Source organism: Drosophila hydei, unplaced genomic scaffold (assembly GCF_003285905.1).
Source record: "Drosophila hydei strain 15085-1641.00,03,60 unplaced genomic scaffold, DhydRS2 tig00000339-arrow-arrow-pilon, whole genome shotgun sequence".
NCBI classification, from domain to species: Eukaryota; Metazoa; Arthropoda; class Insecta; order Diptera; family Drosophilidae; genus Drosophila; species Drosophila hydei.
Window position 1 is genome coordinate 511,754 of NW_022045712.1, and position 23,646 is coordinate 535,399.

At 42.4% G+C, this 23,646-nt stretch overlaps 1 protein-coding gene across 1 annotated transcript in view; it reads left to right on the top strand.

Annotated features, from left to right (window-relative positions):
• The window catches only part of LOC111596742 (paired box protein Pax-6), a gene marked incomplete at its 3' end in the record, with an annotated part of 47,237 nt that overhangs the window by 14,135 nt on the left and 9,456 nt on the right, over nucleotides 1-23,646 (top strand). The window contains exon 4 of the mRNA XM_030224029.1: nucleotides 4,411-4,643. Within this exon, the coding sequence (XP_030079889.1) occupies nucleotides 4,411-4,643 (233 nt within the window). The remainder of the gene's footprint in view (nucleotides 1-4,410; nucleotides 4,644-23,646) is intronic.

Consider the following 23,646-nt stretch of genomic DNA (forward strand, 5'->3'; position numbering starts at 1 on the left):
CTCTCTCTCTCTCTCTCTCTGTCTTCCTCTCTCTCCCCCTCTGTCTCTCTCTCTCACTCTCCCTCCCTCTCTTTCTCTCTGTTTGCCTCGCTCCTATGTCTTCCTTTGCCTCTTTTTCTGCCCCTCTTTCTTTCCCTCTCTCCCTTTACTCTCAAGCTGAGTTCATTAAGATTACCTTCCTAGGTCTTTCCCATCCCATAACAACCTAGCTGAACTTCAAGCAAGTATTTCCATACTCTGTTTATATTTTCTATATCTTTTGATGTTCTTTATATGACTTTCATTGTGATGCTACTTTGACTTTATACGCTGAAGACAATTCTCTAATTCCGTTTTAATTATTTAATAAATATATCCTTAAGCTCTACCGCTCTCCTCCCTCTCCCTCTCCCTCTCCCTCTCCCCCCTCTCTCTCTCTCTCTCTGTCTCACTTTTGCCCTATTTTATGGCTTGTATTTTTTTTTGTTTTTTGATTTCTCAAGCAAATAATTGAATTTAATTTCTAATTAGTAGAAATAAAAAAGAGCTGGCAAGAAGTCAGCAAATGCCAAATGCCACTGCCTGGGCGTGAGCAAGATAGCTAGCTAGGCAACACACACACACGCGCACACACACACACTCACACTCGCACTCACACATGCATAGAAACGCAGCCACTTTGACGCTAATGCAAATTGCAAATACTCCGCCCTCGCTTGGCGACTGCGCTGCTTGCGTCGCTGCTGCTGCTGCTGCTGCTGCCAGCGACACAGCTCAGCCACTTTATTAGCGTATTTTGCCTTGCAACTGTTTATACGGCACACACACACACACACACATAGACAGCGCGTCAGCTCACACATGAGCCACGAATTAGTCATTTTGTTGGTTACTTGATGCATGCCTCTGCCCCACTTCCACTTTTCTTGCTACCTCCCTTTCCACACACCCTCTCTCTCTCTCTCGCTCTGCCACCCACACAGACAATAAACGCACACACACACACTCGCATAGACACTGCGGCTAGCTGAGTGAACCAAAATGGCGGCCAAGCAGCAGGCACCAGGCAGCAGGCAGCCAGCAGCAGCAGCAGCAGCCAGCAGCAGCAGCTATTTCCACGCTGGCTGACATTTTTTATGCGCTTTTGAGCAAATTAGATTTCCTAATTAAATTTTCTAGTGAAATGCGCATAAATTTCATAAAATTCACTTCGTGCTGTTGGGCGTGGCACGTACCAGTCGCTCACCTCCCCCCCCCCCCCTCTCTCCCTCCCTCTCTCTCTCGTTCTTTCACTGCGCTGTCGCCTTTCATTTGCTGCGACATTTTTCGCTGTGGAATTTTCGTGTCGTCGTCTGCTTAAAGTAATTAACTAAGAAAATTTTAATTGCTAATATGTTGTGATGCATGTGCGTGTGTGTGTGTGTGTGTGTGTGTTGGCATGTGCTGCTGCTGCTCTGTCCGTGTCTGTGTCTGTGTCTATGTGTGTGTGTGTGGCATTGGCCTGCCTCGACTTTTATGTTGGCAAAACTTTCAATAATAAAGCTGGCTATATGTATATGTGTGTGTGTGTGTGTGCGTGTGCTCATTAAAAGTGCGCTGGGCCCAAGTGTAAGCAGAGAGCAAGCAAATTTAATGTTGCCTACTTTTGTGCGCGTCTAACTAACTAATTTCGCACATTTGCTCATCAACATAATTGCATAATTAGATTTGTGCAACACACAAACATAGTGTTGATTAGCGTCGGTCCACACGTTGCCATATTTATAACACTAATTGAGTGCGCATTGAACACAAGTCGAAGCCACGGGCCCATAGATCTACCGATAATTGAATCGTAATTGCTGATTAACGACTAATCCAATTGGATAATATATTGAATTAGTCAATTAATTGATTGAAAGTCGATATCCAACTGGCTGTTGACTGAAAAAGAATGAGAAATTCAAATTTAACTTGCATATGATAATTGATATTCGATGAAGAACGAAAAAGTACAGAGTAAATGTCGAATTGAGGGCAATCATTTGCTCCATAATATTGAACACAAATTGAACTATGCTTAAAGAGTGTAAATCAATTAGAAAGTATACTGAATGATAGATTGAAAGACAATATTGAACAGGCAATTGATTGAAATTGAATATAAAATTGAAATAGAAGATTTGTTCAATATTTGATATTGAAGACATTCGATAAAGTTTCAATAAGTATCGAAAATGTTTTTGCTGTTCAATATTGAAGTCATTTCAACCACTGCAAATATTAAGAAAATTATGCAAACTAGACTTAAGGAGACTAAATCAATTAGAAAGCATATTCAATGATAAATTGAAAGACAAGATTGAACAGAGACTTGATGCTGATTGAAATTGAATATGAAATTGAATATAAAATTGAACTAGAAAATTGATTGGATATTAAATACATTCAATATTGAACAAGTAATATTGAAGTAAATGTCGAATTGAAGTCAATCATTTTGCTGTTCAATATTGAATACGAATTGAACACAAATTGCAGCTTTTGCAAATATCTAGAAAATAATACAAAAGAGTTAATTGATAGATTGAAAGCCAATTTGATTGAAATTGCATAGAAAATCTTCAATCAATTATGTTCAATATGATACGAGGTTATTGCATATGGAAGCAATTATGAGCGTCGACAAAAGATGTTAATGCGAATTGAAAGACTCCACACACACACACAAATTGAACGTATTCAATGCGGATATTGTCTGTGTCCCTGTATAATTTTTTGGGCAATTGCCTTTGCCGCATTTCGTCTGTAATCCAAGATGCCACAAATCGCATTCATTACACAGCGATTCCACTTCACTACGCTGCACTCACAATTTCACGCATGTTTAGTGGAAAAACAACAACAACTTCGTTATATATATAAAAGTATATATACGTGAGAAGGATACACGTCAGCGCTTCACTTGAATAACTCAATAGCGACAGCGACAGCAACAACAATCGCATCGACTACATAAATCTGCTTCTACTTAATTTTTCATATCGAATTTCAATGCGAATTGGTTTGGAGTAAAGCGCGCACATGAGTTTGCTGCATGTTTTCAGCGTCTTTTTCATGCCCCTGCTGTGTACTTTTTTTTCGTTTTTGTTTTTTACTTTCCAAAAAAAAAAACAAGCTCTATTTGCTATTGGAGTTGTGCCTTTGTCTTGCTCGGAGCGTGTGTGTTTTTCCGGGTGCTTCAATCCGCTTCGATTTGCCTATTGAAAGGCAGCCACGAAATTTGCTGGCTTCGTCGGAGGCTCGAGGCAAGTGGCGCTGATCAGCGGCTAGACGAGATCCCCTTCAAGCAGCAAACAGTGCCTGTCAACATGCTCATCAGCATCTCATCAGGTTCATCATCATCATCATCATCATCATGATTGTCATCCTCGCAGCCGGAGTCGGCAGCCGCTTTCACTTTTCCCCAGCGCTGCGAGGGTCACGACGATGTCAAGTGGTGTCTTCCTTGAAGCAGCCTCTGAAGGAAGTGCGAAACTAGATACAATTATTAAATATTTAAAATAACACAGACAGCCACCGCCATAGTCAGTGGAAACAAAAACAAAAGAGATACAAAATCAATTCAAACCAAACTAAAGAAACACTCAAAGTCGCGCTTCAGCGACGCCTCAAACAGGGGCAGCTTGTCGCTCCCCTCCCACTCTCTCACTCTTTGTGTGTGTGTGGGAGGAATTCTTCACTGTGTAGGTCATGGGAGCAGCACTTAAAAAAGGCTGTGAACTAATTGTCACAAGGAAAGGGAAGAGGAGAGAGCGAAACAGAGGAGAAGCGACGAAGTTGAATTCGAATTGAAATCAAAATTGAACAAATTAAAGTAAAAGTTGAGCCTTGACTAAGAGAGAAATACATTCACATGCGTTAAGGAGAGAGAGAGATGGAGAGAGAAAGAAAGAGAGAGAGGGAGATAGAGAGAAATGATGATACGAAAATTGAATCTGAAATTGAAGTTGAATTGAAAGAATTTAAGCTTCCGTCTTACATTTATCATTGAAGAAAAAACATAATTTTGATTGAATTGAAAGTAATATTGAAAGGGTTTTGAATTTGATATATATTATATACAAAACTAAAATATTCTGTAATTGAAATAATCAAGTTGAAGTTGAAATTGAATATAAAATTGAGGGAGGAATACTAAAAACTTGAACTTGATTTTAAATTGAATTGAAAAAAAATGGAAAATAAATTAAAATTGAATTGAAATTAAATTGAAAAAGTTTTGAAATAGAATTGAAATTGAATTAAAATTGAAGATTGAATAGAACAGCAATTGAATTGAAAGTAAAGTTGAACTAATAAAGTTGAGCCAGAGATTCAGAGTAATAAATACATATAAATAGAATAAATTGAATGCAAATTTTATTCGATTCGATAAATACGTCATTGCAGGCTCTTTGGCTGCCAAGGACTTTGGCATGGATGGCTTGAATGGCTTCGCTGTCGGCCCCGGCCTAGGGCCCAATGGCAAAAAGAAGAAGAAGAAGCGTCGGCACAGCCGCACCATATTCACCAGCTATCAGCTGGAGAAGCTGGAGGAGGCATTCAAGGAGGCCCATTATCCCGATGTCTATGCCCGCGAGATGCTCTCACTGAAAACGGAACTGCCGGAGGATCGCATACAGGTGAGTCATACAGCACATAAGACGCGGCCAGGTAATTTGATATCGCATTCATTATGCTTAATGAATTAACGAACTAATTACATCCTGCTGGAGCGAGGTATTGCCTGTGTTGTGTTGGCAAAACATAAAGAAGCCCAGCAGAAACAGAGCAAAAAAGGATGCCATTGGGGCTCGGGATGTGTCCGCGATTGAAGGCAACGCCAGGAATTTGCATTTCCCTTTTGTCTCGTTGTCTTTGTTTGGGTTTTTGTGCGCTGATTTTTCACACCTCGCCAGAGCATTGTTATCAGTGCTACGTGCCTCGTCCTTCGTCACTTTTGCTGCTGCACTGAGCCATCCTGCCAGATCCATCCTAATAAGCAATCAAGCTCAGCAGCGGCTCAAGTGCAGCTCCAACAGTCGCTGCACACATTGAGCCGAGTCCTGCCAAAAAGCACTCTGCATAGCCGCGTCAGCCTCGCCTCGCCTTAGAGGGGGCAACGAGACGCGGCCCGTTTTGGCAGGCTTCAAAAAATCAGCTACGTTTGCGAATATATAATTAAGCATTTTAATGGCCATTATTGTTCTAGCTAAATGCCAGCGACGGCTATGCGAGCGAGATAGCGCACCAGCGCAGCGCACGAGAGAGAGAGAGAGACAGAGAGGGAGAGAGAGAGAGCGAAAGTGATTGCGTGTGCTTTCATCGAGTGAACTTGAACGCCGACAAATTGCCACCCTTAAAAAGCTAACGTGCTCTCTCTCTCTCTCTCTCTCTCTCTCTCTCTCTCTCGCTCGCTCAATGTGTTTGATTAGCACAAAAAATTATACGAAAAATACGAGGAAAAAAAAAAACGAGGCAAAAATTGTGTAATTATGGCGCAGTTACTTTAGCCATACAGCGGGCCTCTTTCCCTCTCTCTCCCTCTCTCCCGCTGCTCAACAAACAAGGCGAATTTGCCCTTTTACCCGCATCGAGTGCGCCACTCACGTAACGGGCAACGGACAACGGCAACGGCAACGGCAACGGCAACGCCAACGGCAGCGAGTATGAGCAAGGCAATGGCAATGGCAACTGGAACGGGCGAGCTACTGGCTGGCTGGCTGCTCGCTCTCCTTCCACATTGTTCGCTCTTTCTTAGGGAACCAGCTCGAGTGCCGAGGCACTTAGCACAGGCTCAGCCAAAGACTTGACTTGGAATGCGTCGACTGAAGGATGTGACGTTCATTCAGGCGCTTCTTCTATATAGTTATGTGCTGGTATTTAAGACGATTTCAGAAATAAATATCGATTGCTTGATTGATTTATGCTTTCGATATGAATTGCTTGTCAGGCCTTATAAATATCGATCACTATGCCCTTCCTATAGACAGGCAACAACTGTATTTACATATATATATATCGATATTTAAGGAAAAATCGATAACTATCCCCACATCATTTATTTGCAACTACTGCGTGTAAGTAAAAATTACCTTAATCGATTTACAGAATGTTGAAATGCATATCAAGAAGTATTTATTTGCAACCGATAACCAGGTTATGCATATAACATACATGAACCTCACTTAATTATCGTGGACCTCGATTCGATTCGATTTAGATAAAGCTAAAAAATCAATTAGTATGATATATCGATAGGCAATATATTTAAATACAAATCTGTTAAAATCACTTAGATATATAGTTATATATAATTACAGTTACTATTTAGTTGCTTGAGTTCAGCTTTATTAACTTAGTCAGCAGCAAATACTTTGTGGCAATGCCACATAACTTCACACTTAATCTCAAGCTCTGCCGCTTTCAACTCGGCTGCGTTATCCGTCTCTGTCTAACCCAGGCGCTGACGAGCCTCGAGAACATAATCCCATTGCTAATGCTCACACAGTTAGCCCATAGTTTCAGCAGCAGCAGCAACTGAAAATTGAATTTCGAGTGTGTACAATTTTCCAATTATAGACTTTGGAGTAGTATATACACGCACACACTCACACACACACACACACAGACACGTGTGAACGGGACTCTTGAAGGAGCTTTGCTTTTGGCTTGCTTGGGTCCACATGAAGCATTGCTAAAAGCGAGTCCAATTAGTAGCATTACAACTAACACTTCAATTCTGGCCCTGCCCGGCGCTCTCTCTCTCTCTCTCTCTCGCTTTCGCTCTGCTGTTTGCTCTGTCCCCCTTCCACTGTCACGCTTTCGTGCTGGGCAATAACGGCAATAGTCATCAGCAGCAACAACTGAGGCAATGGCGCCAAAGTACGGCCATTTTGTGTGTAACTGTTGTGGGTTTGCCTGCAGGAGCATGGAGCGAGAGCGAGAGCGAGAGCAAGAGAGAGGAAGAGAGCGAGAGGGAGAGGTGGGAGGCCATTGGCTCAGCAGCGTTGTCTGCCAGGCAAGGGGCGCTGGGCGGGAGCTGGCGTAAATTTGCATTTAACGTTGTTTGCGGTGCCCGCAAATAGTCAACGACTGTCAGTGTGTGTGTGTGTGTGTGTGTATTTTGCTTACAGGCATGTGCGTGTATTCCACACACACACACACGCACACACCAGCAGCTTGGCAGCTCAACAGTTAGACAGCCACAAAATACTCTAAAGACCAAACGACCGCAGCGTAGCAGCTGAGCTGAGACTACGACCCACTACGACACTCAACGCACACACACGCACACGCACACACACACAACTAGCCTGCAAATGTCATGCAAAATAACAGCACTATTTGCCTGTGTGTGTATGTGTGTGTATGTGTGTGTGGCTGCCGACAAAAAAGACTTTAGAAATTGACTTGATGGCGCCCCAAAAAAGAAACTAACAACATGAGCACATACGCACACACACACGCACACACACGTAGCAACGCCCGCTTGTCGCTTGTGTTGCATATTTTCAGGCACTTAAGCTATTTGCTTGAAATGCGCACAACAACACACAATCCACACACACACACACACACTCATATATATATACACACACACACACTCAGTTATCATGTGTGGCTGCAGCTTGGCTAGAGCCCCTCCCACAGCCGCCCACTTTTAGCAGTTGAACCCAAAAAGAAGCACTCGGTATTGATTTTAATTGAAAAATTGTTAATTTTCCATGCCAACAGCAGCAGCAGCAGCAGCCACGCCCCTAGACAACACACACACAACGGCGCCGCTCTTCAAGCTTTTTGTGTGCTGCCAATTTTACAGCTGTACATGTGTTAGTTAGAGCATGAGAACATGACTACATGAGAGTGTGCGTGTGTGCATGTGTGTTGTTGTTCTTGCTGCTGCTGCTGCTGCTGCTGCTGCTGCTGCTGCTGCTGATGTGTTCTGTGTCTGGGTAATTACACATTTGTGTGTGAATAATTTACAACCCCCCACAGGCGCTGACTAAAACTTCGTTCGCATTTGGATTTTCAGAATTTTCGCATTTTAAATTTGCATTTTAGAGCTCGAATTTAGGTTTTGGTAATTCACAAATGGAATGTGTTTTGACTTACTATCAAGGTACAAGCCTATACACACACACACAATAGATTTAAACTAGATATCAAAAGGAAATTAAAAATTCGAAATTCCATAGAATTTTCTGTATATGAAAGATATGCCCAAACACTCTCATACAAGCTACTCAAATATCAGATTATAACTATTATATTCTGCATTATCTATCTATTTTTGAAATAGAGAAAAAGATATTTAATATTAATCTAACCTCATATATCTCAATTTAAATGAAAACTTTAATTTTAAAAAACTTTTATATTAACAAAATTTAGTTGTTCATAAAAATAGTAATGTTTGCAGATACTACTATTTTGACGAATACTACTATTTTTGTGGTGTTTGCAGATACTACTATTTTGACGAATACTACTATTTTTGTAGTGTTTGCAGATACTACTATTTTTATGAACAAATCTATTTTTGAAATAGAGAAAAAGCTATTTAACATTAATCTAACATAATATATCTCAATTTAAGTAAATACTTTGGAGGCTCATCAGCTCAGTCAGCTCAAATCCTAGCCACACATTTTCACCTATTTTCCACAGTTGAAGGTGAAAAGATAAGTTGACACAGTCAATGTGATCGGCTATCGAAATCAGTAAATCAAGCAGCGCGCATTAGGTTGCTATATCAAGGATCATTGTTAATAGCTGATTAACAAAGTTGCTTAACATGAACTATACATATATAAATATATATTTGCCTATATACATATGTATATATGTATATATGTATGTGTAACTGATGTGCCATGCAATTGGCAGAGTGATCTTCAAATTGGCATGGGAGCAAACAGTTTGAATACCTTGCCAAGAGCTCGATGCTGCATTCTCGGAGCTCAGGGTCTTCTACTAATTTCAATGAGATCCGAGATGCGAGACCGAAGAAAAGGCCACAGCCTACAAGTTCTACGAAACTAATTTAGTCAAGTGGCGACGCGTCGTGGGGCCAGAACGATCAGCACTTCACAATGGCCGCATCGAGCGCTTGGCCTTAAAGTCTTCTTTTTTCTTCTCTCGATTTCTCAAAAGAAAGAAGATACATATATATATATATATATATATATATATATATATGTATGTATGTATGTATGTATAGCTACAGAAATGTGCAAGCGTCATTGGAAGTTTTGGAGTAGCTGCGGCCCGATTGGCAGCCAAGGCCCATGGGAACCAAACCAGCAGCCGAAGCACAGCCGAACAGCGTGGCGATCGCAGTGTCCAGTCGAAGTGAGAGCGAGAGAGACTGGCAGCAGGCAGTGGATCAGGCAGACTTGCGGCAGACATGTCGACTGGCCGGCCAGTCGACTGCCACTTGACGCAATGCCGTCTGCTGCGATCGACGATCTCTCCCGCTCTCCCGCTCTCCCTCTCTCCCACTCTCCCACTCTCACTCTCTCTTTCGCTCACTTGTACAGGCTGCATTTTCTCAGGCATTGGAGCTGACTGCCGACTGCTGACTGCTGATGATCGTCGATGTTGCCTGGGCGACTCGAGTACCAATTCGTTTAAAATGGTATCAGTTCCAAGAAAAATATTATTTTTTTATAATTTCTCGAGTGCGTTAATCTGTCGAGCAGTGCGGCTCGAGTGAGTGGCAACCGGCCCAGTCGACGCGTCGATCGCTGCTTGCAACGTTCGTTTTCGGTTGTGCATAATCACGACGTGGGACCTCACACCCCCATTTCAAAAAGAAGAACAGGCAGGGGCCAGACAAGGAAGGAGGGGATGGGGGGGGCACTCGCTTCACCCCTAACCCGTTCAGCAGTTGTTGCTGTTGACGAACCAAAATGAAACGTCAATTTGAAGCGTTTTTCCTGGTAATAATTAGTAGCTGAGGTGGGCATTTAAATACTTGGCGGTTGCCATCATCGTTTTCCATTTTCATTTTCGTTTTCTTCTTCTCATTTTTTGTTGCTGTTGCTGTTGCTGTTGTTGTATATTCTGCGTATTTTTGTATAAAAATACGCGCAACACAGCCAAATAATGCATATAATTGCATTTTAAGTAGTTGCTGCCTCTCGTATTGTGTTACCTACGCATATTGCCTCGTTGCCTCGTTCTACTTCGTCTCCTTCAATGGGTTGTCAACCCGGGCAGCGTGTTAATAGACCTCGCCGTAAGTGCTATTTAATTTTCCACACTTCAAAATTCACAGGAAAAAAGCCAGAAAAAATGCAACGAAAATGCGACTGCAAGTGGGTGGCTCCACTTCCAATTGGTATTACAATTCCAATTGGACATTGCTTAACAATTGAAAGCAGCTAAACTTTTGCTCCAAAGCGGCTAATAGTTGAACTCAATTTGATCGCTTGAGCTATTTGCATACCCTATAAAGCCTATACCCTGGCTTTTTGTGACTCGGCACTCAGAGGAGTATTGCTTATATTAGGCATTAACTTTCAATCCACAACTTTCTTTTTTGTCCATGAAACTGCTTCAAAGCTATATTCAGTTTCTATTTATTGAGCACAACTTTAATTTAGGCAGAATTTTGCTTAGCTAACAAATATTTTTACTAAACACAAAAGCCGTTGCTCGGCACGAGCACTGCCTAGTCGGATACTTTCTACTCTTAAAATATTTAAAATATTAGCCTTAACCTTAACCAGCTCAGAATGCTTGTGCATGGAATGGCAAAGCAAGTCAAGCCTTAAGTATAAAGTTTTATCCCTCAATCTTTATAGAGACAGAGCTAGTCAAAAGGCTGAGAATTATAGAATCAGGAGATACTTGAAGTAGCTAAACTGATAATCAGCTCACTCTTTGCACTAGTTGAAGATTAAAACTAATGCGGCAAAATATATAAAAATTAATATAATAATATTTTTATTTTATTTTATTATATTTTTTATTTTAATTTTAGTTTTATTTTATTGTATTTTATTATATTTTATTATATTTTTTATTTTAATTTTAGTTTTATTTTATTGTATTTTATTATATTTTTATTTTTATTTTTTATTATTTTTTTATTTTATTTTTATTTTTTTTTTTTAATTTTTTTATTTTATTTTTATTATTTTATTATATATTTTATTCTATTTTTTTTATTTTGTTTTATTATATTTTTTATTTTATTTTTATTTTTATTTTATTTTATTATTATTTTTTATTGTATTTTTATTTTTATTTTGTTGTATTATATTTTTATTTATTTTTTTGATTTATTATAATGAATTTTATTTATTTTTACATTTTTTATTATTTATTTTCACGCCCAAACAAAGCAAACTCTGGTCAAATGACACACAGAGCTTGACTTCGATAGCTGCAGCTATAAATATTTGCATACGAAACTTGTCAGACGCTCGTTAAGCTATCTAATACCCTTTAATAAACAATAATAACGACAACAACAAAAGTAGCAGCAGCAGCAGTTGCAACAACAACATTCAAGAGCCCAAATGGAAAGGGATTTGTTTTCTGGCCTGAGAAACACATGTAAAAGTCAATGGCAGCAATGTGTGTGTGTGTGTGTGTGTGCGGTTTGACTAAACAGCCAGGGTTGAGCCCGGGTTTCGTTTAGGGTTTAGGGCTTTGGCTGGCCTGGGGTTGGGCCTGGTAACGGAGCTAAGGGTTGCAAGTGCTTTTTGGGCAAGTGCGTAACAAGTAAATGTACATTGACAATGATAATGATGATGATAACGATGATAATGATGATGATGATGATGATGATGACACGTGTAAGTGCAGCAACATTGTCGCAATTATCCGACTGTTAGCGCAGCCTTTGTGGGGGAGTGGGCGATAGCTGACCGGCTTGTGTTGTTATTAATTTGCTGCGTTTATATCGAGAGGGGATATATCTGCGTGCGTGTGTGTGTGTGTGTGTGTGTGTGTGTGTGTGTGTGTGTGTGTGTGTGCTTGCCACCCACAGCGCAAAAACGTGACCTTCGCCTCATTTTGTTTGCCTCAAAGATAATGATTTTTTGCGCATTAAAAAAAATATTTGACAAACAGCCGCAGCAATTGGAGTTGGAGTTGGAGTTGGCATAACAAAAGCAGCTCAAGAGACACGTTTGTTGCTGTTGCTGTTGCTGTTGCTGTAGACTTATTAGCGCAAAATGAGCAGAGAGCACAGAGAGCAGACACACTCATTAGGTTCTCATCGGGCAGATTCATCAGCCGAACAAATATTTCCGACGCTGTTTCGCCATCTTTCGCTGCGGACGCTTTGAAGTGGGAAAGTAGCTTGTTAAGCACTTAACGCTTCAGCTGATGGCCCAAATGTATTTCGCTAGCCGGCTTAATAATGTGGCGGCGGCTGCCGTCATTGGCCACTGAAGTGTACTTGGCCGTTCATGTGAAAGCTGCCAGCGAAATGGCATTGCATCAATTAATCGCCAATGGAATAAAAACAGCAGTCGAAGCGGCTAATGAGGCAGGCATATCGATAGGCATAACTATCGATAACAGAGCAAGGCATTGCCATACGCACTACTTGTGGGTCCATAAAGAAAACAATGAATAATATCGATAACATTGACTTGAAGGGAAAAACAGTGTATTTGTTATCGATATATACGATAGTCCGTATGCATATATCTTACATCGATAACAACACTGCTGATACAAATATATCAACTATTCATGATCGATTTGATCGATAGGCAAACAGATAAATATTGTGTCTATATATCTTGATAAATTTTTGTATCGCTAGACACCATATGCATATATACAGAAGTTTTACTTGTGACTCGCCTGCAGATTGCTTAAAAGTATATCGATAAGTGCTATCGATAATATGTATTGCCTGCAATAAAGAATAACGATAGCTTGTATTATATATTATCAATAAATTGAGATAGTTTCCATTATTAACGATAACATTTGATGGTTAATCGATAACAGTTTTGCTTACTCAACAATTTCGATGAGAATGTGAAACATTTTTGTGGCTTCTTTGGCAGTTAACTCGCCCACAATTGACTCAACTAAAAAATAATAATTTTTGGAAATTGTTGAAACACCTTTGCCAGGTGTTGCTGTTGCTGTGAATTGAAAGCAAATCAAAACTCATCAAACAATTAGAGCAGTCGCTAACAAGCTGCTCTCGCAGCATGTGCAAAGTGCTGTCATCATCATCATTATCCACAAAATAATCGTCATCAACTGTGTAGATCGGAGCGAGCGGGGGTGGGCGGGAGAGCAGCATCGATTGGTCGAGTGAATGAGGCCTATTATCGAATTTTGAAAAGCGTAATTATCGCATGACAAATCAAACCGACGAACGCTTTATTCACTTCATGCGCTTTATTCACCTTATTTACTCCATAAATATTATCGCTCGAATGCCGACCGATCTTCGAGTCGCTTGGGAAAATGCACCCAGCGAAAATCCAAAATCAATTTTCAACACCCACAACAACAGACTCGCACACACACACACACACACACACACATTGTTGTTATTATTACACATTTCTGAATTGCTGGAGTCGAGTGCGTGAGCAGCAGCCGAAGCTGAGAAGCTGAGAAGCTGCAAGTGTTTGGACAGCCGAAAAATTAGTCATTCGACTTTTGGTAGCCACCTTGATAGATGTATGAATAGATTTCCTGTGCCGCTGACCAATTAACCAATTAAGCCAAAGACTCTGCCGCTCGCCGACCTGATGAGCTGCTGAGCCCAACAATTAGGCCAAAGACCCAGTCGAAGACCCAATTTAAATATCGCATTTGTGTGGTTGGGTGCCGTACAGTGAGCACTCAATAATGAAAGCTTGCCACAAACTCTAATCGGCTAGTTAAATTCAGTTTGATTATCGCTCCTCAGCTTTCTTTCTCAGCTGTTTTGGTGCCTCTCTCTTCAGTTAACTGTTACGCGATGTGGGCATATCCCTCTCTCTGTCTCTCTCTTTCTTTCTATCTCTGTTTGTACGGTCCTTCTCTTTCTATTTCAGTGCATCCATCTCTCTCTTTCACTCGTTCCCACTCTCTGTTTAAATCTCTCTCTCTCTCTCTCTCTCTGCCTCTCTTTCCAATATTGTCATTCGATCTTTCTCTCTCTCCCTCTCTCTCTCCCTCTCTCTCTCCCTCTCTCCCTCCCTCTCTCTCTCTCTCTCTCTGGCTGCCTTCTACGATCACTAGACACGAATTTTGTCAGCAGCCAGGCAATCAGAGAGCTCAGACATCAGCGAGGCTGCACAGCGAGCCTGCTCCGCGGGCCCCTCCGCTGCTCTCTGTCTCTCCCTCTCTCTGCTGCTGTTTTAGCAGCTGAGTTTAAGTACCCTACCTGCTTTACCTGCTGCTGGCTCAGCTCTGGTCGAGTGGCTGCTGTTTCAGTTGTTGTGTCGCTGCGTACGAATTGCTTTTGGAAATTAAGTATAACTCATTATCGCAATCAAAAAATCCTTTTGCTCTATCTGCAACCTGCAACCTCTGGCTTCCCCTCCCGCTCTGTGCAACTTCTTTGTGGCACACTTGACAAGTGCAGCAGCAGGCACATTTTGTTTATCACAGCATTTTGTGCTCTGGCTGCTGCTGTTGTTGTAGTTGTTGTTGCCTGTGTTGCACACCAATTTTCTACTCAAAACTTATGACAGCCAATTCGAGAGAACGAACGAAAATTATACAGACACTCGCCGGCTGCGGGTCGAGGGAACTTCATATTTTATGACTAGACACTTTCCTCTCTCTCTCTCTCCCTCTCTCTCTCTCTCTCTTACACACTCTTACACACTCTTGCATGCATTTAGCTGTAGCTGTCCCATCTACAAATCCAACTCCAACTCCAACTCCAACTCCAGTTCCATATTTTTTAGCTGAGCTTCACCTGCCCCTAGCCGCCTCCCCCGCCCAGCTCCGCTCGTTGAAATCAACATCAAACCTTTAATTTGATGATTCTGCAAATAATTCGTTGGGTTTCGGAGTCGTTGACGTTTTGCTGCGCACACTTCCAGCCCGCACGACCTCAAGCTCCATTGTAGTGCCCGACGGCTCTGTGGATGAATCGCAGCTGAGCTGCTTGTTGATTTTTCCACTGCAGGCGAGGCGTGAAAATATAATAACACCTTCTTTTTTCCCTTTTTTTTAATTGAATTTTGAAATACCCTAACCCAGCCCCAGCCACTGCCCCTTGCTAAAAAGTGAAAGGCCTTTGCAAATTAACCGAAATTTAAAATAGTCGCTAAATTAGACTCATCATCGGGGCAATCGGGCACGATCTCATTCACAATTGCTGCTGCTCGTTAGATTGTGACTCAGTCGCGAGTAGTGAACCGCCTCCCACACACACACGACTAGCGTTTGTTGTTTTAATGCCCATTAACAGTGGGCGAGACAGCGGCTATGCTGGCCTCAGCTTTGGCTTAATCGATATTTATCGATTTGCAGCACTTCTACAAGGCTCAAGCTGGAACGACGCTTCACAGTTTCACTTTTTGCATATCTTCAATTACAGGGTAGCTGCTGTGCGCTCAGCCAGCTGAACTAGCTTTAGCTGCTTTTTGGCCACTATTCGATTTGCCTTCTCTCTTTGTCGGTCGTTCGATTTGCCACTCAAGTGCGCCCCCAAGTTGAATGCACTGTGGAGTCGGCCATTTATGGTGCTCGATTGCGTAACCATTTATAGCAAGTGGAGGAACGCTAACGGCACTTTTCCACAGGTATAACTAATATTTATGGAGCAGACTTGGCTTATGGCAGGCAAACCCGAGAGGCAGCTAGCTAAAACTAAACTAATTGAATCAATAGATTAAGATCTTCTAAGGAAACTCATCTAAAATGGATTCCAGTTCAAGTGTTTCTCTAAAGAAATAGCCAAAAATAGATGGAGAAAAGTCTTTTCCAACACTGGCAGCTAGCAATGGCAACATTCTCACTATGGAACACATCATCATCATCATCATCATCATCATCATGTTTATTATTATTATTGCTATTAATATCATTAAGCCAACTAAACATTCAGCCGTATTGCTTTTAGCCATTTATTTAGCCTTTTTTTGTTAGCCGCAGCTAACGAATTTCCTTCCGGTCGAGCGTTGGGCGAAAACTGTTTTCCATTTGTTAGAAAAACAGCAACAACAATGACAACTTTTTGACATTTTCATTGTTGTTGTTAAAGGGGTTAGTCGCACCTGAGGGCGGCGGGCGGCTGGCGGCGGGCGTGGCAGCCGAGTAGCGTCTGTGGGCAGGCGCAGGCGAGTCTGAAAATTAGGCGCAACTGCGTGTTATGCAATTAGTGCAAATAGTTTCGAGCCCGAGCCACACTTTGATTGATGGCACAGCACTAAGTGATGTAGTCCCAAAAGGGGGCGTGCCAAGTGTCAAGGGGGCGCAGGGGTGGGGGGAGTGCTTTTGCCAGCCATTTCAGCTGTCGGCCAGAGTTGATCGATGTGACTGAGCAGTTGGCTGAGCCTGCAGGAAAGACTGATGTGAAAACTGATGAGGAGTCTAATGAGCAAGCTGAAGAGGCTAGGAGGAGGCTGCTTGCCAGTGATGAGCGACGAATGGAGGCTGATGAGGGGCAGAGGAGGAAGATGATGAGAGAGCAGAGACTAAAGGCAGTTGATAAGACTGAGAAGAAAGCTGATGAGAAGACTAAAGAGTGGCTAATGAGGATGCTGTTAAGGAGTTACTGCGGGGCTAATGCAGTGGGGAGTGAGGAGCCGACTTGGAAGAAAACTGATGAGAATCTGATGAGGGACTGATGAAAAAGTTCAGAAGGAAGTTGCTCAAGCTGATAAGAAACTGATCAGGAAGCTGATGATGGACTGATGAAAAACTTGAGGAGGAAGCTACTAAGACTAATAAGAGAGCTGATGAAGGACTGACGAAAGAATTGAGGAGGAAGTTGCTGAAGCTGATGAGAAGCCTATCATAAAACTGATGAGACTCTAAAGAGGCAGCTCACGAGATAGCTGATGAGGACGTTGTTAAAGAGCCTAGGAGAACAGTAATGATGAGCTGAGGACTGAAGAGCAACTTAAAGAGTAGACTAATCATGGGCGGAAGCAGAGGTGGCAGAGGTGGCAGAGGCAGCTGAAGAGGAAACTGATGAAAAGACTAAAGCTGAGTTAAAGGCCGCTGCTCAGCCCAGCGTAAAGTCTTTAAACTCAACCAATTTTGTGCGCTGTTCAGCTAAGCTGCACTTTCATCTATACGCGAATGCATGTGTGTGTGTGTGTGTGTGGGTGGTTGGGCGTGGGCGTATTTAGAGCATATTTCTCAATTATGGCCAAGTTGCGTTAAGTCGATGCCTAGCCACACACAATTGACATTATAAATCGCATTTCACGCTAATTTGCAACAGGGAATCAAAGCAAAAGACGCTTCGCCTCGCCTCACCTCGCCTCGCCTCACCTCGCGTCGCCTTTGCAAACTGCTGATTAGTGAAAGCAGAGGCACGGCGAGGGGGCGGCTGGGGGAGGGGAGTGGCACATAGAAAAGCAGCCGAGCCAGACAACAAAATGTGTTGCTAAAAAGCTGACTGAAAATATATTTTACAATTTGTAAGGCGGCTCCCCTGGGAGCAGCAGATGCTGCTGCATGGGGGCGGGGTAAAGGGCGGGGGCGTGTTGCAGACCAAACGAGACACTCGACAAGATTTTGACAAAATTAATTTTATAGATTAGAAAACATTGCAAGTGGTTGTTGCGGCTGTTTGCTTTGGGCCAGCTGGCTGTGGCGGGGGCGTGGCGCAATGAGCCTTGTCAGAGGCGAGGCGCTACCTGGCGCCCGTTAATTGAAGAATTGTCAGCGAATTATGGTCTGATAATGTGCCACACACAAGCGCTCAGCATGCGGCAGACGCGCACAGCAATCGACGGAAAAAACTCTGCTCAAGTTGTGCACTTTATCCAACTGTTGCAATTTGTGGGCGTGGCGCCACGCGGCGTCGTCTCTCGCTCTGGCTGCGTTTGACACTTCAATTGGTTTTGTCGCGCTTAAGCGAAAAAAAGCGAACCAGAATGCCAACGAAACAGTCAGCGACAAAATACAAATAAATCGCGAGAGCAGTGCCTGCCCGACTAGCAGATACACTGTAATTAGCAGCTGCCTGGACAGCGCATACAGCAACTAGAGTCTGTCTGCCTTGTTCGCTTGTCGCACGTTGCTCGCTGAGCCACTCTTGCATAATCGATATTTATCGATGCTGGCGATAGCGACATGCAACACTTGTAGCACTTGTAGAGCTGCCTCTCTCTCCCGCTCTCTCTCTCTCGCTTCCCATGTACCTGTATCTGTATCTTGGCTTTGCTTTCGCGCTCTTTCACTCTCCTTTGTTCTCTTTGTACTTAGCTCTCTCTCCATACTCTCCATATTCTTTTTCTTTGACCCTCTATCGCTCTCTTTTGCTCGCTGTATATTTCGCTCTGTGTTTTTCTCTCTCTCTCTCTCTCTCTTTTTCTCTCTCTCTCTCTCTCTCTCTCTCTCTCTCTCTCTCTCTCTCTCTCTCCCTCCCTCTCTCTCTCCCTCCCTCTCTCTCTCTCTGTAAGCCTTGCAGTTCCTCCGCTTCAATCATTCGTGGCACAACAAATCCAGTCTATCAATAGCTCAAAACCCATCCAGTAAACTAGCTCGATCATCTCTTAGATGCACAGTCAATTCATCTGGTTAACTCTAATCAATAAACTAGATGTTACAAGCCGCAGCACTTTATGCAGTTAACCAAAAGACGAAAATCGGTTCGAGTTCAAATCAGATGAAGAAACAGATTTCGTGCGCTCAGCTCTTGAATTGAAGTTAACTTCAGCGGTTAGGCGGATTGTGGGTGGGCGTGGCACAGAAACACGCACACACATAGAGAGAGAGAGAGAGTGAGCGAGTGAACGAGAGAGAGGCAGACGTAAATCAGACAATTTGTATCCAGCGGTGAATATAATTGAAAAATGATTGGTTTACCATCAATGAAAATGATGATGACAACGCAGTGACAAGACTCGTTATTGTTGTTGTTGCTGCTGCTGCTGCTGCTGCTGCTGCTGTTACTGTGAATTGCTGTCAATGACACGCACCTGCAGCTGTGACTTCAATTGTTGGGTCAATCGGCCATTCAGCACTCACATCCAAAAGCCGACGAGCTCTTAATAAATAATACCTCAGCATAATCGCTTTGAGGGGCATTTGGTATTTAAATGCACAGCGAGTCACTTGCTGGACGATTAGTGAATCACGAACGCGACTGTGAAGAGTCACAGCATTGAAGTCTGCATAAGATAGGCGAAGGAAGAGAGCGAGAGAGCGGGAGAGCGCCAGGGAGAGATGCTCTTAACTAGAGTTGAACCTAACTCAAGTCTAAATTCTGTTTGAGTATTTATTTGACTTGTTAAAACTTGGCAAAGGGTTGTATCCGGCTGCGTAATACTCGCTCAGTCGACTCTAGTCGGCTCAGCTATTGAGGTCTATTGAAATTTCTTGCAACTTACAGAGCAGCTCCACAGCTCTAGCCTTTGAAGCTGTGCAGCAAATGGAATATCTGTGATTGCGAAAGGTTTTGGCTTAGAGATACCCTGTACATGACTAATACAGACTCATAGATAGATATAAGGCACTTTATTCTTTAATTTTTTGAAATAGCTTAGCAAAAAACAAATCGATATATATCGATAGATCGATATCATTCAGAGAAAAGCAAAGTTTACTTTCTCGCTATGCATTAGAAGACAACTCAAGCAATTGTTGATGCGTTTACCAACACTGCAAACGTTTTCTGTGCCAATATAGTCTCAGCTTTCACTTCCAAGCTACGATCCCCTGTTTCTGTGCACTTTTAGTGCACTTACAGGGCGTATGCAATGCACAGCACGTTTACCAACACTGTTTATTTAGATGCAGCAGCGTAAGCTAAACGATTTATTTGCTAATTTCCATTTCTTCTGCGCTTTCGATACACTTCATGGCTACGGGGCAGGGCAGTTACAGTTATTAGTGCATTTACCAACACTGGAAACTGTCAACTTATCTTATAACACTTCAGACATTGGCGTTCATCAACAGAATTTCGCATTATTTTACAGCTTAGTGTTTACAGGGTATGCTTAGCCTTATGATTGTTGTCACGTTTACCAACACTGCCAGCTGAGAGCTACGCCAATACAAATGCCGCACTTTGTTGTGGCAAATCTTTCACTTAGTAAAAATCTCACACACACACAGAGAGTGTGAGGAGCAGGCGGAGAAGGGGGAGGGGCGGGACATGGTGCTGGCCCGGGCCTTAATTGATTCTGGGCGGGATCGAGCCCCACTGGCAGTCGCCATCGCAATCTGTGTCAGGATGCTATGCGTGGCAACTCGATTCGCTTTTGGCATTGGCGCACGTTCGTCTCTGGAATTTCTATTTTGCCCTTGCCGGACCGCAAGGGGCAGCCGCCGGGCTGCTTCTTCTTTTCGTTTGGGGCACTTGGCATTATTGGCATTTAGAACTTATTAACATTAAGTCGCCAGCGCGTGCTGGGGTGGCCAGGTCCTTGGCGCCTGTCGCTGCGCAAATTGCAAATTCCATCGTTAATTCTAATAAGATTATTAGTTGTCGGCATTCGGCCGCAGCCAGCCAAATGGCAGCCCGGCGACCGTTCCTTATTTTGGCAGCAATAATCGAATAATTTGACCGAAGGTCGAGCGCCGCTCGTCCTCTGTATTTTGACACCTCGAAGTCAACAGCAATCAGCGATGCCGCTCGGCGCGCCGTCCGGGGCTTTTGTGGTTGCGGCTCGTGTGAAATTCAAATAAAAATAGATAGCAAAGCCGAAAAACCCAACCACCCAGCCTCAACCACCCCCGCACTCGCTCTGCCTGTGCTCGTTAAATCCAATAAGCGTAAGTGTGCGCGGATGGTCCCCAAGGAGCTGCGACGAGTGCGAAATGAATGAAATTAGCGCACGTTAATCATAAACAAACTAAAGACCAAGCAGCACAGCCGGGGCATGGGGCATGCGTGCGTACACCCTGTAATCCCGAGCGGGACCCGAATGGGTCGCTGAGCAACCCTTTGCTCGAGGGCCGCTAAATAAAAACAAACAAATTGCAACAGTTCTCACCAAAGGCAGAGTTCGGGTAGTTGGACTAGCTGTGTGTGTGTGTGTGTGTGTGTGTGTGTGTGTGTGTGGCTACAACCTGCTGCGCTGACACGCGGCTACGAGCGACGCTCCTGCACTTGCCAATTTGTTGTTAACTACTGAACAGTGAAACCAGATCAACCAACGGACGGAAGGACGGAAGGTGCCCTGCCACAGACAATGCTCTCCATAAGTCTGAAATGGACTACGCATAATCACAATTGGCACTGCGTCTCCAGCTGTGAAAGCATGTGGCCAACAAAGCCAAACGCTGGCTCAGCTTAGTGGCCTTGCCTCAGTCGAGGGTGCTTAGCCATAGAACTTACCAGTCAAAGCATATATATAGACATGATATATGATATAGGATGATATATGTTGTGCATGGCAACATATAGACATATAGATATATAGATATATAGATATATAGATATATAGATATATAGATATATAGATATATAGATATATAGATATATAGATATATAGATATATAGATATATAGATATATAGATATATAGATATATAGATATATAGATATATAGATATATAGATATATAGACATATAGACATATAGATATATAGATATATATACCTATATACCTGTATACAGGCACACATATATAAATAGAGAAATCCAATACTTCATTCAGAGCTCGCAAAAGTTATCGATAACACGCTTTCAAGCTGAGCAAACCTTTTCGGTCTTAGCTTCAGTTCGCTAGCTCGACTTATCGATAGAACAGCTATCGATACACAGTCAAATTCTTACTCTTATTGCAACGTACCTCCACTAAGTGCTCTGTTATCGATCGGCAGCGATTCATAATCGATTCCTAATTTAGCGGCAATTAAAGTACATTAAATGGAGTCGCAGCCAAAGTCTGTGGCAAGTGGCAATAGGCACGCTGTCAAGGTCCAATGATCTAATCATTGTCAACTACGATTTACGTACTGCTCTCTGGCAATTGTTAATTGTTAATTGTTAATTGTTAATTGTTAATTGTTAATGCGTTTTTGTAAATTAAATTACTTAACGAACGAGAGAACAAACGAGCTGAGCTGACGCTGAAGGCTCATTTGGCCCCTTGAATTTGTGAATTTAACCCTCTGCTGGAACTACCCCTCGACCCGCTGCCCTGCTACACTCCACAGCGCTCTGCCTTAGGCCTCGTAATTAGAAAATCGCAAGCATTCATTAATCACGATGCATTTAAAATATCATTTCAGATTGTAATTAATAGTCCAATGGCAATGGCAGTGCCAGTGCCAGTGCCAGTGCCAATGGCAATGTCAAACAAAGGTCATTTATATCGCCAGCCGATTCCAGTCTATAGTCTATATAGAAAACTAGTTTATAGAGTCGCTGGCTGCTCGAGTGCCGCGTCGCCCAAAGTCAAGCGATTTCCAGTTCAACTTCGTTTCCATAACTGAAATGTTAAGAGAAAGAGCACGACTAGTAGATATCCTGGAATAGCTATTTTGCTTCAAGTTTAATAAAACCAAAACCTGTGATAAATCACATTTATATGTTGCATATATATACGTATATACCCTGTAATATATATTAGACTTATATATATATGTCTAGTTAATAACTAATAAATATCTTCTTGAGATATAGTACATATATCATATACACAGCGTCAGTATACCCTGTCAAATGCATTAACAATTTCATTTTCGATATATACCCTGTAATTGTAGCTCTTTGATAACATTTGCTGGCTTCTAAGCATATATATCGTATATAGATCAAATATAAACCTAGTCAAAACTACTGAAATGTCAGTTTGATGTTTTACATATACCCTGTAATTGAAGCTTATATTATTGTAGGGTATTTTTATTTATTGTAGGGTATATTTATTATTATATTGTATATATAACATAAACATACCCTATAATATATAGTGAAATGAGCTATTTATGTTTCATATACCCTGTAAATTCTGCGATAACACATTCTATCTTCTGGATACAAACACATAAATATTTCATATTTCATTCATATTCATATGGGCGAAAAAACGACGCAAAAAATGGCTAAAAAGGAAATCGCACTGAGGGAAAAACAAAAAACTCGCGAACGTTAAACTCATATGGAAGTTGAAATTGAAGTTCCAACTGCATTGTGCGTGTGGGTGGCGAGATATGGTAAAAAATGCCGCGAAATGCTTTGGCTGAATGTCAATTGAATATTGCATATAAAGTGGAGCGGGTGGGTCGCAGGGGGAAGGTGGGGGGAGGGGGAGGAGTAGGAGGAGCTGCACGTTGTCGTTATGAAATTTCCACACGCCTCAAATGCTTGACTGAGGGACGCAACGGAACGGATCGACTCTATGGCTTTCTGCCTGTCGAGTTGATGAAGTAAACCAATAAAAGCCGCATGCCACACAAGCTGAAAGCCAGGCCAAATCCGCTCACACAGTGAGGGAGACAGAGAGGGACGGAGTGGGAGAGGGAGGGCAAGCAGGCGTAGATACTCGCTGTCGCCTGCAATCGAATGCAATGTGCTGCACAT